The sequence below is a fragment of the Salmo trutta genome, chromosome 2 (genome assembly GCF_901001165.1).
Source record: "Salmo trutta chromosome 2, fSalTru1.1, whole genome shotgun sequence".
NCBI classification, from domain to species: domain Eukaryota; kingdom Metazoa; phylum Chordata; class Actinopteri; order Salmoniformes; family Salmonidae; genus Salmo; species Salmo trutta.
The window spans coordinates 19,998,331-20,010,166 of NC_042958.1; the positions used below are offsets into that span (position 1 = coordinate 19,998,331).

General features: G+C 43.6%; 1 protein-coding gene across 4 annotated transcripts in view; it reads left to right on the forward strand.

Moving 5' to 3' along the window:
* LOC115152897 (rho guanine nucleotide exchange factor 4) overlaps positions 1-11,836 on the forward strand; it is an 82,648-nt gene that overhangs the window by 69,184 nt on the left and 1,628 nt on the right. For 3 of the 4 annotated variants that reach the window (XM_029697824.1, XM_029697816.1, XM_029697834.1), the window contains 7 exons: positions 6,912-7,091; positions 7,497-7,697; positions 8,025-8,204; positions 10,173-10,405; positions 10,641-10,770; positions 10,985-11,116; positions 11,502-11,745. In XM_029697824.1, the coding sequence (XP_029553684.1) occupies positions 6,912-7,091; positions 7,497-7,697; positions 8,025-8,204; positions 10,173-10,405; positions 10,641-10,770; positions 10,985-11,116; positions 11,502-11,745 (1,300 nt within the window). Of the gene's footprint in view, positions 1-2,467; positions 2,814-6,911; positions 7,092-7,496; positions 7,698-8,024; positions 8,205-10,172; positions 10,406-10,640; positions 10,771-10,984; positions 11,117-11,501; positions 11,746-11,836 lie in introns of those variants that run through there. The other variant, XM_029697842.1, reaches the window with a different exon arrangement.

Below are 11,836 nucleotides of genomic sequence, written 5' to 3' on the forward strand. Positions count from 1 at the left end.
CTCGTTTGGGATATCTGCATCGCTGGGCAACTCACGTCTGGGTTTCCCTTTGTAATCCGTTATCGTCTGCAAGCCCTGCCACATACGACGAGCGTCGGAGCCGGTGTAATAGAATTCCACCTTCCTCCTATAGACTGACTAACAAAATCAATGCTTCCCCCCCACCCAGTGGGTAATTCGACCATGATAACAAGTTTAGATAGCTGGCTGCTAGTGCTGAGCGATTAACCTGAATGTCGGTTATTTCTTGTTTTTTTAAACAACTAATTGACCGACATAGGTTCAATTATTTGAATTTCATTTATATAAAAAAAAAATCTGTGAGTTTAATGCGCACATTGCACAGTTTCTCTAGAGAGAAATCAGATCCAGCCTGAACTGTGAAATGTAGAAGGGAATTGTAGTTTCTCTAGAGAGAAATCAGATCCAGCCTGAACTGTGAAATGTAGAAGGGAATTGTAGTTTCTCTAGAGAGAAATGAGATCCAGCCTGAACTGGGCGATTTAGTAAGGAGTTGCAGTTTCCAACATAGCCAATATTCGACGTAGTTTAGTGCATAAAACGTGGTCATTAACTACAATAACAATAATCCATTGCACATCTACTTGTCCGGTCTGTGTCTGCTACGGAAGAGACAGTTATCTTGAGGGGGTATAGAGAGCAGTTGTTGCTTCACGAGGTGTCTCTACCTGAAAATGCATGATCAAAGTGATTGATAGTTGGTATTCAGCAGTCCTAAAAGTATGCCTTATTTACTTAGAAGATTTTATCAGGCAGCATAGGCAACAGCTCTATAGAGATGATGACCTGGAATGAAATAATACGATCATTAAATAACACAAATATAATATACACAACAACCTGAAATATTTTTGTAAAGTAAAGTGATGGTTAATAAGTGATCAGCAGTAATGGACAGTCACTACCATCACTGGACTTATTGTTTTATTCTGTGTTCTTACAGCGTTCAACCCACATATTGCATTTCATGTTAAAAAACATTACAAAAACCGAAATAAAAAAACATGAACATTTTTTCATAATCGAACCGAAACCGAACCGACCTCAAAAAGCACTAATCGCTCAAACTAATTTAGCAATCCAAAATTTTTTTATCTGACATGGGCTTATTGACTGATTATCAGTGACTGACATAACAAGAAATAAACTGCTGATGCACAACCACATTTAGAAATTGCATCTTTTGTGTTCTACTATTCTAACTCTGAACAGTAAATTGAGATCCAGACTGAGTTCCTAAAATAAATACAAATAAAAGGCCTTCTATGTAGTAGACTGTCTAAATTAGAGTCGGAGTGAGGTCGCCTTGCTCATCATATTCTGTTTAGTTGAGTGGATACGGGCGGCTGCAGTAAATACTGTAGGTCTGTTTGGGTACACCTGGGTATCCAGGTCAGAGAGAGAGAGAGGAAAGAGAAAGAGCGAGAGAATAGAGAGAAAGGGACTGGGGGAGGGGGGAGAGAGTTGGAGAATACAATAATTTCATCAAGTCAGTGATTGTATGTTAATTAATTGGCTAAAATAGCAGTATGATAATCCTGTATAATAATCCGATGCATTAATCCCGTTCTCTCCTGTTTTAATCAGACATATTAAGTCTGTGAGTGACGGGCCAACCATCAGCTGATGAGGCTAATAAATTCTAGGCAGCTCACACGCGCACACACACACGCAGCCCACATACCCCCCTCCCTTCCCTCACACACAGTCTATTATTCTGCATCCTCCTGCTCCCTCCTTCCCCTCCTCCCTCTCCCCATCCCCCACCCTCCCTGGGGTTGCTAAGGCCCTCCTCATCCACTCTGGTATCCAGGATACGGAGACACACTCAGCCGCCTGATTGGCTGCTCGCAGTAGGAAGGTTAAAAAAAAGAAAGAAAGAAAAAAAAACTGCGATCCAGGGAGTTGGATGGATGGTTGTGCTAGTGTAGCTTCAGGCAGACCCCAGCACCATTTTAGCTTCAGAGTACACTTAAAAGGGAGCGCAAGAGAGGGAGGGAGAGAGAAAGAGAGAGGGAGATAAAGGGAAAAGAGCTGCCATGTTAGAGGAGCACAAATAGCTGTGTGGACGTAACCCAGATACGGGACGACGAACGACAGAAGAGGACGGAGGACAAGAAAAACTAAAGGAGGTGGAGGGGAAATGAGGATTGTATTAAGAAAGATGCAGCATCATCTCTACCTCACATCCTGACAAGACGAAGAAATAGCGAAGACGGCGAGAGGAAGAGAGAGAGAGGAAGAGAGAGAGAGGGAGAGAGAGGACGTGGAAAACAGGGAGGGAGAGAGAAGAGGGGACTGCTCAGACACAGGCAGCAAGGCGTCGCAGTGAAGCGGAACGAGGGGAGCCTGGCGGAGAGAAGAGGAAGAGAGAGGCGGAGGACAGGCCGGCTGGCTAGTGAAGGAGGAGAAGAAGAGGGGGAGAGAGACGGACAGGGGGGGAGGGGTGAGGGCCCTGCCGGGGCCTACGTGATGGCTCGCGGTGGTGGTGCTCACCGCGCCCGGCAGCGTTTGGGCTACCTCAACACATTGCTGCGCTGCAACCTCCACCCAGAGACTCAGAAGGTGGTGGTTTTCATGATCATGATGCTGCTCGTCATCATCAACGTAGTGCTCATGTTCCTCCTGGCCTTCTAGTAGAGAGACACACACGCCGACGTCACACACACACACACACGCCGCGTATCGACGATCAAGGAAGACAGAGAGGAGGAAGAGAGGGAGGATTCCCTGGTGGAGAGTTGGGGGTACAGCTGTGGATGGGAGTCCAGGATAAAAGGACGAGACCACAGGTAAAGCCGAGCAGTGGATGAGCTAGACTGGGTAGATGATAGGACCACTATGCTGCTGCTGCTTAGCCCAGAGAGTGTGTTGGACGGGTTAGCTAGCTTGCACCATGGGGGTTGTTGACAAACCGTGGACGGTAGCAAATATTCTGTCTTGTACATTTTGAACATTTTTGGTCTGTAGTTCAGTGTTTTTCTATGCCTGTGTTGTGAATGTGTGAGAAGAAGAACCGGCTGTGTTTGTTATTTGTGTATGTTTGTGTTGTTTATGTGTCTGAACATAATCCATTTCTCTGTTGTTGGGTCTATTCTTAACAATATGGTGTTGAACGTTGACAATATTTGAGTTATTGCTTGAATGATAATTGGTCCTGTGTGAATTTACAGAATGCGTTTTGTATAGGCCACTGTTTAGCACCAGTTGTGTGCTAAACATGAGATCTCTATGAGATATATGTAGGTTACAATGTTTAACACGTACAGTTGAAGTCGGAAGTTTACATACACTTAGGTCGGAGTCATTAAAACTCGTTTTTCAACCACGCCACAAATGCCTTGTTAGCAAACTATAGTTTTGGCAAGTCGGTTAGAACATCTACTTTGTGCATGACACAAGTCATTTTTCCAACAATTGTTTACAGACAGATTATTTCACTTGTAATTCACTGTATCACAATTCCAGTGGGTCAGAAGTTTACATGCACTACATGGCTTTACAAGTTTACATGGCTTTAGAAGCTTCTGAAAGGCTAATTGACATAATTTGAGTCAATTGGAGGTGGTCCTGTGGATGTATTTCAAGGCCTACCTTCAAACTTAGTGCCTCTGCTTGACATCATGGGAAAATCTAAATAAATCAGCCAAGATTTCAGAAAATAAATTGTAGACCTCCACACGTCTGGTTCATCCTTGGGAGCAATTTCCAAATGCCTGAAGGTACCATGTTCATCTGTACAAACAAATGTACGCAAGTATAAACACCATGGGACCACGCTCAGGAAGGAGACGCATTCTGTCTCCTAGAGATGAACGTACTTTGGTGCGAAAAGTGCAAATCAATCCCAGAACAACAGCAAAGGACCTTGTGAAGATGTTGGAGGAAACAGGTACAAAATCTATATCCACAGTAAAACGAGTCCTATATCGACATAACCTGAAATGGCCGCTCAGCAAGGAAGAAGCCACTGCTCCAAAACCGCCATAAAAAAGCAGACTACAGTTTGCAACTGCACACGGGGACAAAGATCGTACTTTATGGAGAAATGTCCTCTGGTCTGATGAAACAAAAATAGAACTGTTTGGCCATAATGACCATTGTTATGTTTGGTGGAAAAAGGGGGAGGCTTGCAAGCCGAAGAACAACATCCCAACCGTGAAGCATGGGGGTGGCAGCATCATGTTGTGGGGGTGCTTTGCTGCAGGAGGGACTGGTTTACTTCCCAAAATAGATGGCATCATGAGGCAGGAAAATGATGTGGATATATTGAAGTAACATCTAAAGACATCAGTCAGAAAGTTAAAGCTTGGTCGCAAATGGGTCTTCCAAATTGACAATTGCCCCAAGCATACTTCCAAAGTTGTGGCAAAATGGCTTAAGGACAACAAAGTCAAGATATTGGAGTGGCCATCACAAAGCCCTGACCTCAATCCTGTAGAAAATGTGTGGGCAGAACTGAAAAAGCTTGTGCGAGCAAGGAGGCCTACAAACCTGACTCAGTTACACCAGCTCTGTCAGGAAGAATGGGCCAACATTCACCCAACTTATTGTGGGAAGCTTGTGGAAGGCTACCCGAAACATTTGACCCAAGTTAAACAATTTAAAGGGAATGCTACCAAATACTAATTGAGTGTATGTAAACTTCTGACCCACTGGGAATGTGATGAAATAAATAAAAGCTTAAATAAATAATTCTCTCTACTATTATTCTGACATTTCACATTCTTAAAATAAAGTGGTGATCCTAACTGACCTAAGACAGGGAATTGTTACTTGGAATAAATGTCAGGAATTGTGAAAAACTGAGTTTAAATGTATTTGGCTAAGGTGTATGTTAACTTCCGACTTCAACTGGATATAATCGTCATACAGTGGAAGGAAGCATGTGGATGATCCATGTGGTTTGGTCAGGTGTGTGTTTACCGCTCGGCTGCTCTCGCTAGGGTTCAGCTGCACAGAGCGAGGGGGATCAGCTGTGTGTGTGTGTGTGTGTGTGTGTGTGTGTGTGTGTGTGTGTGTGTGTGTGTGTGTGTGTGTGTGTGTGTGTGTGTGTGTGTGTGTGTGTGTGTGTGTGTGTGTGTGTGTGTGTGTGTGTGTGTGTGTGTGTGTGTGTGTGTGTGTGGAGCATTAGGGGCTTGGAGCGTTGCCATGAGGGGTGACGAAGCAGCTCAGGACACAGAGAGGCTGGTTTGAAACGGAGGCAGGGGTGTGATGAGAGGGGCAGGTGAGAGGGGCAGTAACAAGGCCGAGAGCTACTGACCAGGAGTCTCAGAGAGAAGTGCACTGTTTACATCTACCGCCTGGCAGAGATACACTCACATTACAGTGTGATTTTATGTTTGGATTCTCCCTCTATGTTCCCCCTCTATACAAACTCATATTGATGTCCCAGTACAGCTAATACTACAATATTTATGTCTTCAACCTGGTTTCTACTCTCTGTGAAGGGAGATATTCTGGTGTTTTGTTGTATAATGATGGCAGGATCAGTAGAGGAGAGAAGAGGCGAGATGGTGGGTGTGTCGCCTAGCAACAGGCCCAAAGACCTCCTCGCCATGACGATGGATCGATGGCAGGACAGACATAGAAATAGACACTTAGTAGATCACCCTATCCAACAGAATAGACGTAGAAATAGAAACACATAGATTACCCTAGCCCCCATAGAACCAACATGGGAAAAAACACAGAGATCATGTTCTGGTATCATTTAGCCTCTGCTTGACCTTCTGAAGGCCTAGCCTGCACTTAAGGAGTTACATTATAGTTAGTTAGTTGTGTGGCTTTTTGAGCAATAATACAATTATGACAAGCGTCCTTTCCAGAGTGTTGTACTTGCTCATGCTGTAGAAACAGGAGATAGGCTCCTGCCCTATGGGCCATTCTGGCTTTGATAATGCTTACTGCTACTATGGAAGAATGACACAAATGCCCCTCTGATGCCAGCATGATGTTGACGCAGTAATGTGTGTGTGTATATGTGGCAGTGTGAAATACGAGCACTGCAGTACATTTATAAGTAACGCAGGCTTTTTAGCTCTCTCTCGTTCTCTCTCTATCTCGATCTCTCTCTTTCACTCTCTCTCTCTCACACACTCTCTCTCTCTTTCTCTTTCTCTCTTTCTCTCTCCTCTCTCTCCCTCTCTCTCTCACTCCCTCTATCTCCACATCCCTATCTCTCTCTCTCTCTCTCCCTCTTTATCTCTCTATCTCTCTTATCTCCACATTGATCTCTGTCAAGCCCCTCTCAGACTCAGTGGCTTGGCTCAGCAGAGCAATCAATGCTTTAGGACCTGTCTCACTTAGCTTATCTAGGGCTGCAATATTATTATGTTGTTTCTGTGCTAAAATGTAGCTTACTGAGTAGAAACTGTTTTGTTACAAAGTCATCATTTCTGTGTTGAAACAACATTGTGTACATCTTGTGTTGCAAATGTAAAATCATCCCTTGTGTGATGAATGGTATTCTATAGGTTGTTTGTGTCATGTCTTAGTCACATGTTCTAGTTGAGTGATACTGGACAGACCTACTACCTTGTAAATCATGCATATCTCTACTCTCTCCATCAGCCACTTTGTCTTCCAGTGATGTTATTGATGTTATTTATAGACTAGCTTCACCTTGTTTTACAAAGTCATCCATGCCGAATGAAGAACGGCCAGAGTTTTTCTGGACCACCTGACCAGGGAAACATCCAGGGCCCCTAGTTAGACCATAACTAGAGTTTTCCCTGGTCAGGAATACAAATGTGGGCCTTAGTAAAGTATTTCAAGCTTGTTCACCGTGTATTACAAATGTTGTACATTTTTTATTATGTCACTGTGAAATCCTCCCATACTGACCTGTGTTGACCCCTGTCTGTCCCCTCTCCATTTCCCCTCCCCAGCTGATCAGTGATGGCAGCTGTGTGTATGCCGAGGCCCTGTGGGACCATGTCACCATGGACGACCAGGAGTTGGGCTTCAAGGCGGGGGACGTCATCGAGGTAGTGGATGCCACCAACAAGGAGTGGTGGTGGGGACGCATCCTGGACAGTGAGGGCTGGTTCCCAGCTAGCTTTGTTCGGGTAAGAAACTAACTCTCCATATCTCCTATCTCTCTTCTCACTTTCTCTCTCTCCATCTCTCTGGGAAACTGAAGACAACATCAATGAAATACTCTTTACCTTGCTTATCTTTGATATCTATTATTGCTGCTACAGTACAGGGTTGGATGGGCAGCTAGAGCTGTTGTCAGCAATTCGGGGCAACGTTGAAGCATTAGCTCATTTTAAAGATAAAGATTGTTTTCTTTTTTTCTGACTTTCTTATGGTCCTTACTTGCTAAATGAATGTTTATACATTTTCTCAGTTGATCCACATAGGTAGCCTAACTGAAAAATAAGACAGTATAAGAAATGTTTGTAGCATCTAAACTGATCTGTTAGTGAGGGTATTCTATAACAATGACCCTTTCTTCTTGGTCCCTGTAGTTGCGTGTGAACCAGGATGAGCCCATGGAGGAGTACCTAGCCCAGCTGGAGGAGGCCGGGGCTGGGGAAGAGGACCGTCCAGGGGTGGGTCTGATCCTGGGACCAGGCCTGCCGTGTAAGGACCAGATGAGGACTAACGTTATCAATGAGATCATGAGCACAGAGAGAGACTACATCAAACACCTCAAAGACATCTGTGAGGTCAGTAAAGTTCCGTTCAGACAACATCACTGTCTGTCTGTAGACCCTTTCCTTTGATACAGGACATTATAGGATTTGCATCAAAAACTCCCGGAAGAATCTGCCTTTTGTCTTCAAGTGTCTAAATAACACCAAAATGCATCACACCAGCCTTTGTGCCATCATAACTTGTTAGGAACACAGTTATTCAGACCAGCACACAGTACATTGTAAGACAACATATATTCTTAAGTTTTAACTTGGTTATTTCTGGGAATTCTTAACATGTAAAATCAGGTATAAGTCTGTTCTACATGTGGTACCATGAGTCTACTGTTCCTCTCTCAGGGTTACATCAAGCAGTGCCGTAAGAGGATAGACATGTTCACAGAGGAGCAACTGCGGTGTATATTCGGCAACATCGAAGACATCTACCGCTTCCAGAAGAAGTTACTGAAAGGTCTGGAGAAGAAGTTCAACAAGGAGCAGCCGCACCTCAGCGAGATCGGATCCTGCTTCCTCGAACACGTGAGTATTGTACAGCACACAACCCACTGTGATTCTTCACCTGACTTCTGTCATATGTGACCGACCGCCTAAATTCTGTCTTATGTAGCAAAATGTGAAATTGTTTTTTTTTACATTGGATAAAAGTAGAGACTCAGAGCTAGAAAATTATATATCATACACTGCAGTTGAGGAACAATGGGAAAGTAATTCTGCTTTGAAAGTTGTAAACTTGTAACCCCACTTTTGAGTAAATGGCCTTTGAATGTTTTGGTACACCTACTGGAGAGCTCTTCTTTGCTTACAGCTATTTAGCATCGTTCACACCCTTTAAGCCTTAGTCCCACCTATGTCTTTATGGATTCACATGTGAGACCATGTGGTAAACACACGCTATATCAAATAAACACACGCTATATCAAATAAACACACGCTATATCAAATAAACACACGCTAAGTCAAATAAACACACGCTAAGTCAAATAAACACACGCTATATCAAAGTTTATTTGTCTCATGCACAGGATACAGAAGGTGTAAACGGTACAGTGATAGTACTTGCATAGTAGCAATATCAAAAACAGAAAGTGTCCAGATTAAAAATTCTTGATAAATATTTGATCGTTATTAGATGACGCAGTAGATGGGTCACTATTGTCTAGACTTGTACACATGTATATGAAATACAATCGATGGCCGTAATCACCCCCAGACACACCTGGCTAACCTGATGGGTCATGTAATAATCCAGCCGAAGTGGAATCTTATGTTTAGACATGTAGCTAGCTAGGTAGATAGCTAGCTAAGCAATGAACCGGCATAACCCCAACTCATGCTACTACCAATACAAACATTGTCATAGCTGTAGTATGAATCTGCAGGTAGCTAAAGCTAACAAACTAGGTTCAATGTTAGCTAGCTAACATTAGGCTATAACAAGCAATGCAAATGGATTTCTGATTCAAATAATATTACTACACAGATCATACACAAGCCAGCAAGCTAACGTTTGCTAGCTAACTAATAGTATTCTTTAACTTGAAAAAATAATGCTCTTTCTGACAAAATTAGAAAATTACATCTGGAAAATGTAGTTAGACTCTTACCTGTATATATGGATGAATGCTTCACGGCAGACTGGAACCTTTTAACTATTTTTTGTTTGTAGCTACATCTTGTTTGGCCAGCTTTGTGTGAAGTCACTCTGGTTTACACTGACCATGGCATGTGCAGAAATTAGCCCATCACTTTTTCCTACTGATCTGTCGATAGCGCATGCTAAATTCAGGGGATCAATGTTGTTGAGAAAAGTACCAAAGCTTTTGTAGTTATTGATAGTTAACGTTATATCATTCAAAAACGGCATGGTATAAAGGACTGTCAACACATACTGAACAGCTCACGTTATAGACAGAAGCATGCTACATGGCAGACCAATCCAAACTCATCTCCCGGCATGTCCACCCCATACATTATCTCAACCAATCATGGCTAATGGGAAGGTTCCTGTCTTTTTCCATGGCTAAACCAACTAGGCTCGTAATGTTACAACTTTATTCATATTTATGGATGGAATACAAGTTTGTTATTAAGGCACATGAAAGTTCACATGTTCCAGAAGGCATTTCTGACAACAAAAAAAACGCATTTTGATAAAACAAATCTATGTTTACGTTCAAATGCTGCTCCTGTGAACTAGTGACGTGCGGCATACGCCTAGTTTCATGAAGCTAGTCACATATGGCCTGCATAACGCTACATAATGCTATCATAAACATGACATAGCATAACGTAATAGGGGAAATGAAATCTGCTTAATAGATAATTACTGTATTATTATACACACTTTATGTTGGGGATTCAAGTCAAGCAACCTCTCTAGAGCCCAAACATTCATGTAACATTCCAGCAACCATCAATTTCGCCATTTTAAACCACCATTTTAAACTGCCATGTTAACGTTTCCTGTCTCCTTCTCACCCTCCTCAGCAAACAGACTTCCAGATCTACTCGGAGTACTGTAACAACCACCCCAACGCCTGTGTGCAGTTGTCCAGACTGATGAAGACCAACAAGTATGTGTTCTTCTTCGAGGCCTGTCGTCTGCTCCAGAAGATGATTGACATCTCGCTGGATGGGTTCCTGCTCACGCCCGTCCAGAAGATCTGCAAGTACCCTCTGCAGCTGGCCGAGCTACTGAAATACACCAACCCTCAGCATAGGTAAACACACACACGTGTACTGTGCACACATGCAAGGAGCTGCACGTATTCCTTCTTATCTACCAATTTCTCTCTCTGAAATCGATGACATTTCTTTCAGAAATCGCATGACACCGATAGGCTATTAGTTGTGTTTCGTTTTTAAGTCGAAAGTTATTACAAGTCTATCATTAGACTAAAACAATCATGTAAGACCGAGAGGGCCTGATGTGTTTGTCTGTTCTGGGCAACCCAGGGACTATAAGGACGTGGAGGCCGCCTTGAACGCCATGAAGAACGTGGCCAGGCTGATCAACGAGAGGAAGCGGCGCCTGGAGAACATCGACAAGATCGCCCAATGGCAGAGCTCCATAGAGGACTGGGAGGTGAGTAACAGTGCATCAAGGGTAATGGAACAGAATCCATGACTAGGGCCAGGAAGTTTTCCTGATCAAGTGACTTGTTCTGGAAAAAACGCTTGATGTCATGTTGCCAGGACATATGGCCCCAGCTATACAACTTTTTTTGGCTGAACAATCTCTATCTGTCATATGTCTGTAGGCTCTAACAGATGCTTGGTGTGTGTTTGAACATCCTCAGGGAGAAGACATCCTCAGTATGAGTTCAGATCTGATCTTCTCTGGAGAGCTGACAAAAATCTCCCAGCCTCAGGCCAAGAGCCAGCAGCGCATGTTCTTCCTCTTCGACCACCAGATGGTCTACTGCAAAAAGGCGAGCAGCACTGTTAAAATGATTATTATAATGTGGACATGAAGCTGGTAAGGGTTAAGGTTGAGGCTATGGTTGTGATTGAACCGTAATGTGGACATTAAGCTAGGGTTACGGTTCGTTTACAGGTAGAACGCTTTTGGGTTCCATGTAGATTTTTACATGGAACCTCCAAAAGTTCTACCTAGAACCAAAAAGGCATCTTCAAAGGTTCTCCTATGGGGACAGCCAAATAACCATTTTAGGTTCTAGATAGAGTGTAGGGTTAAGTTTATGAAGTGGGTTAGTAGCAGTTCTCTCCCCCAAAGGACCATGCTGTACTATAAGGATTAGGGTTAGTAACAGTAATATATAACAGCATTATCACGTATCCCTATCGTTTTTTCAGGACCTCCTGCGTAGGGACATGCTGTACTATAAGGGTCGTATGGACATGGACCTGATGGAGGTGGTGGATGTGGAGGATGGGAAGGAGAAGGACTTCAACGTGTCGGTGAAGAACGCTCTGAAGCTGCGCTCGCTGGCGGGGGACGAGATCCACCTGCTGTGTGCCAAGAAGCCTGAGCAGAAACAACGCTGGCTCCGAGCCTTCCAGGACGAGAGGACGCAGGTGCAGCACGACCTCGAAACAGGTGAGTTATCCGTCTCTCTGTCTGACGTGCCACAGTTTGAAAAAGGACCCATTCTTACTTAGCTTGATGAGCTAAAGCAACTCAGACATAC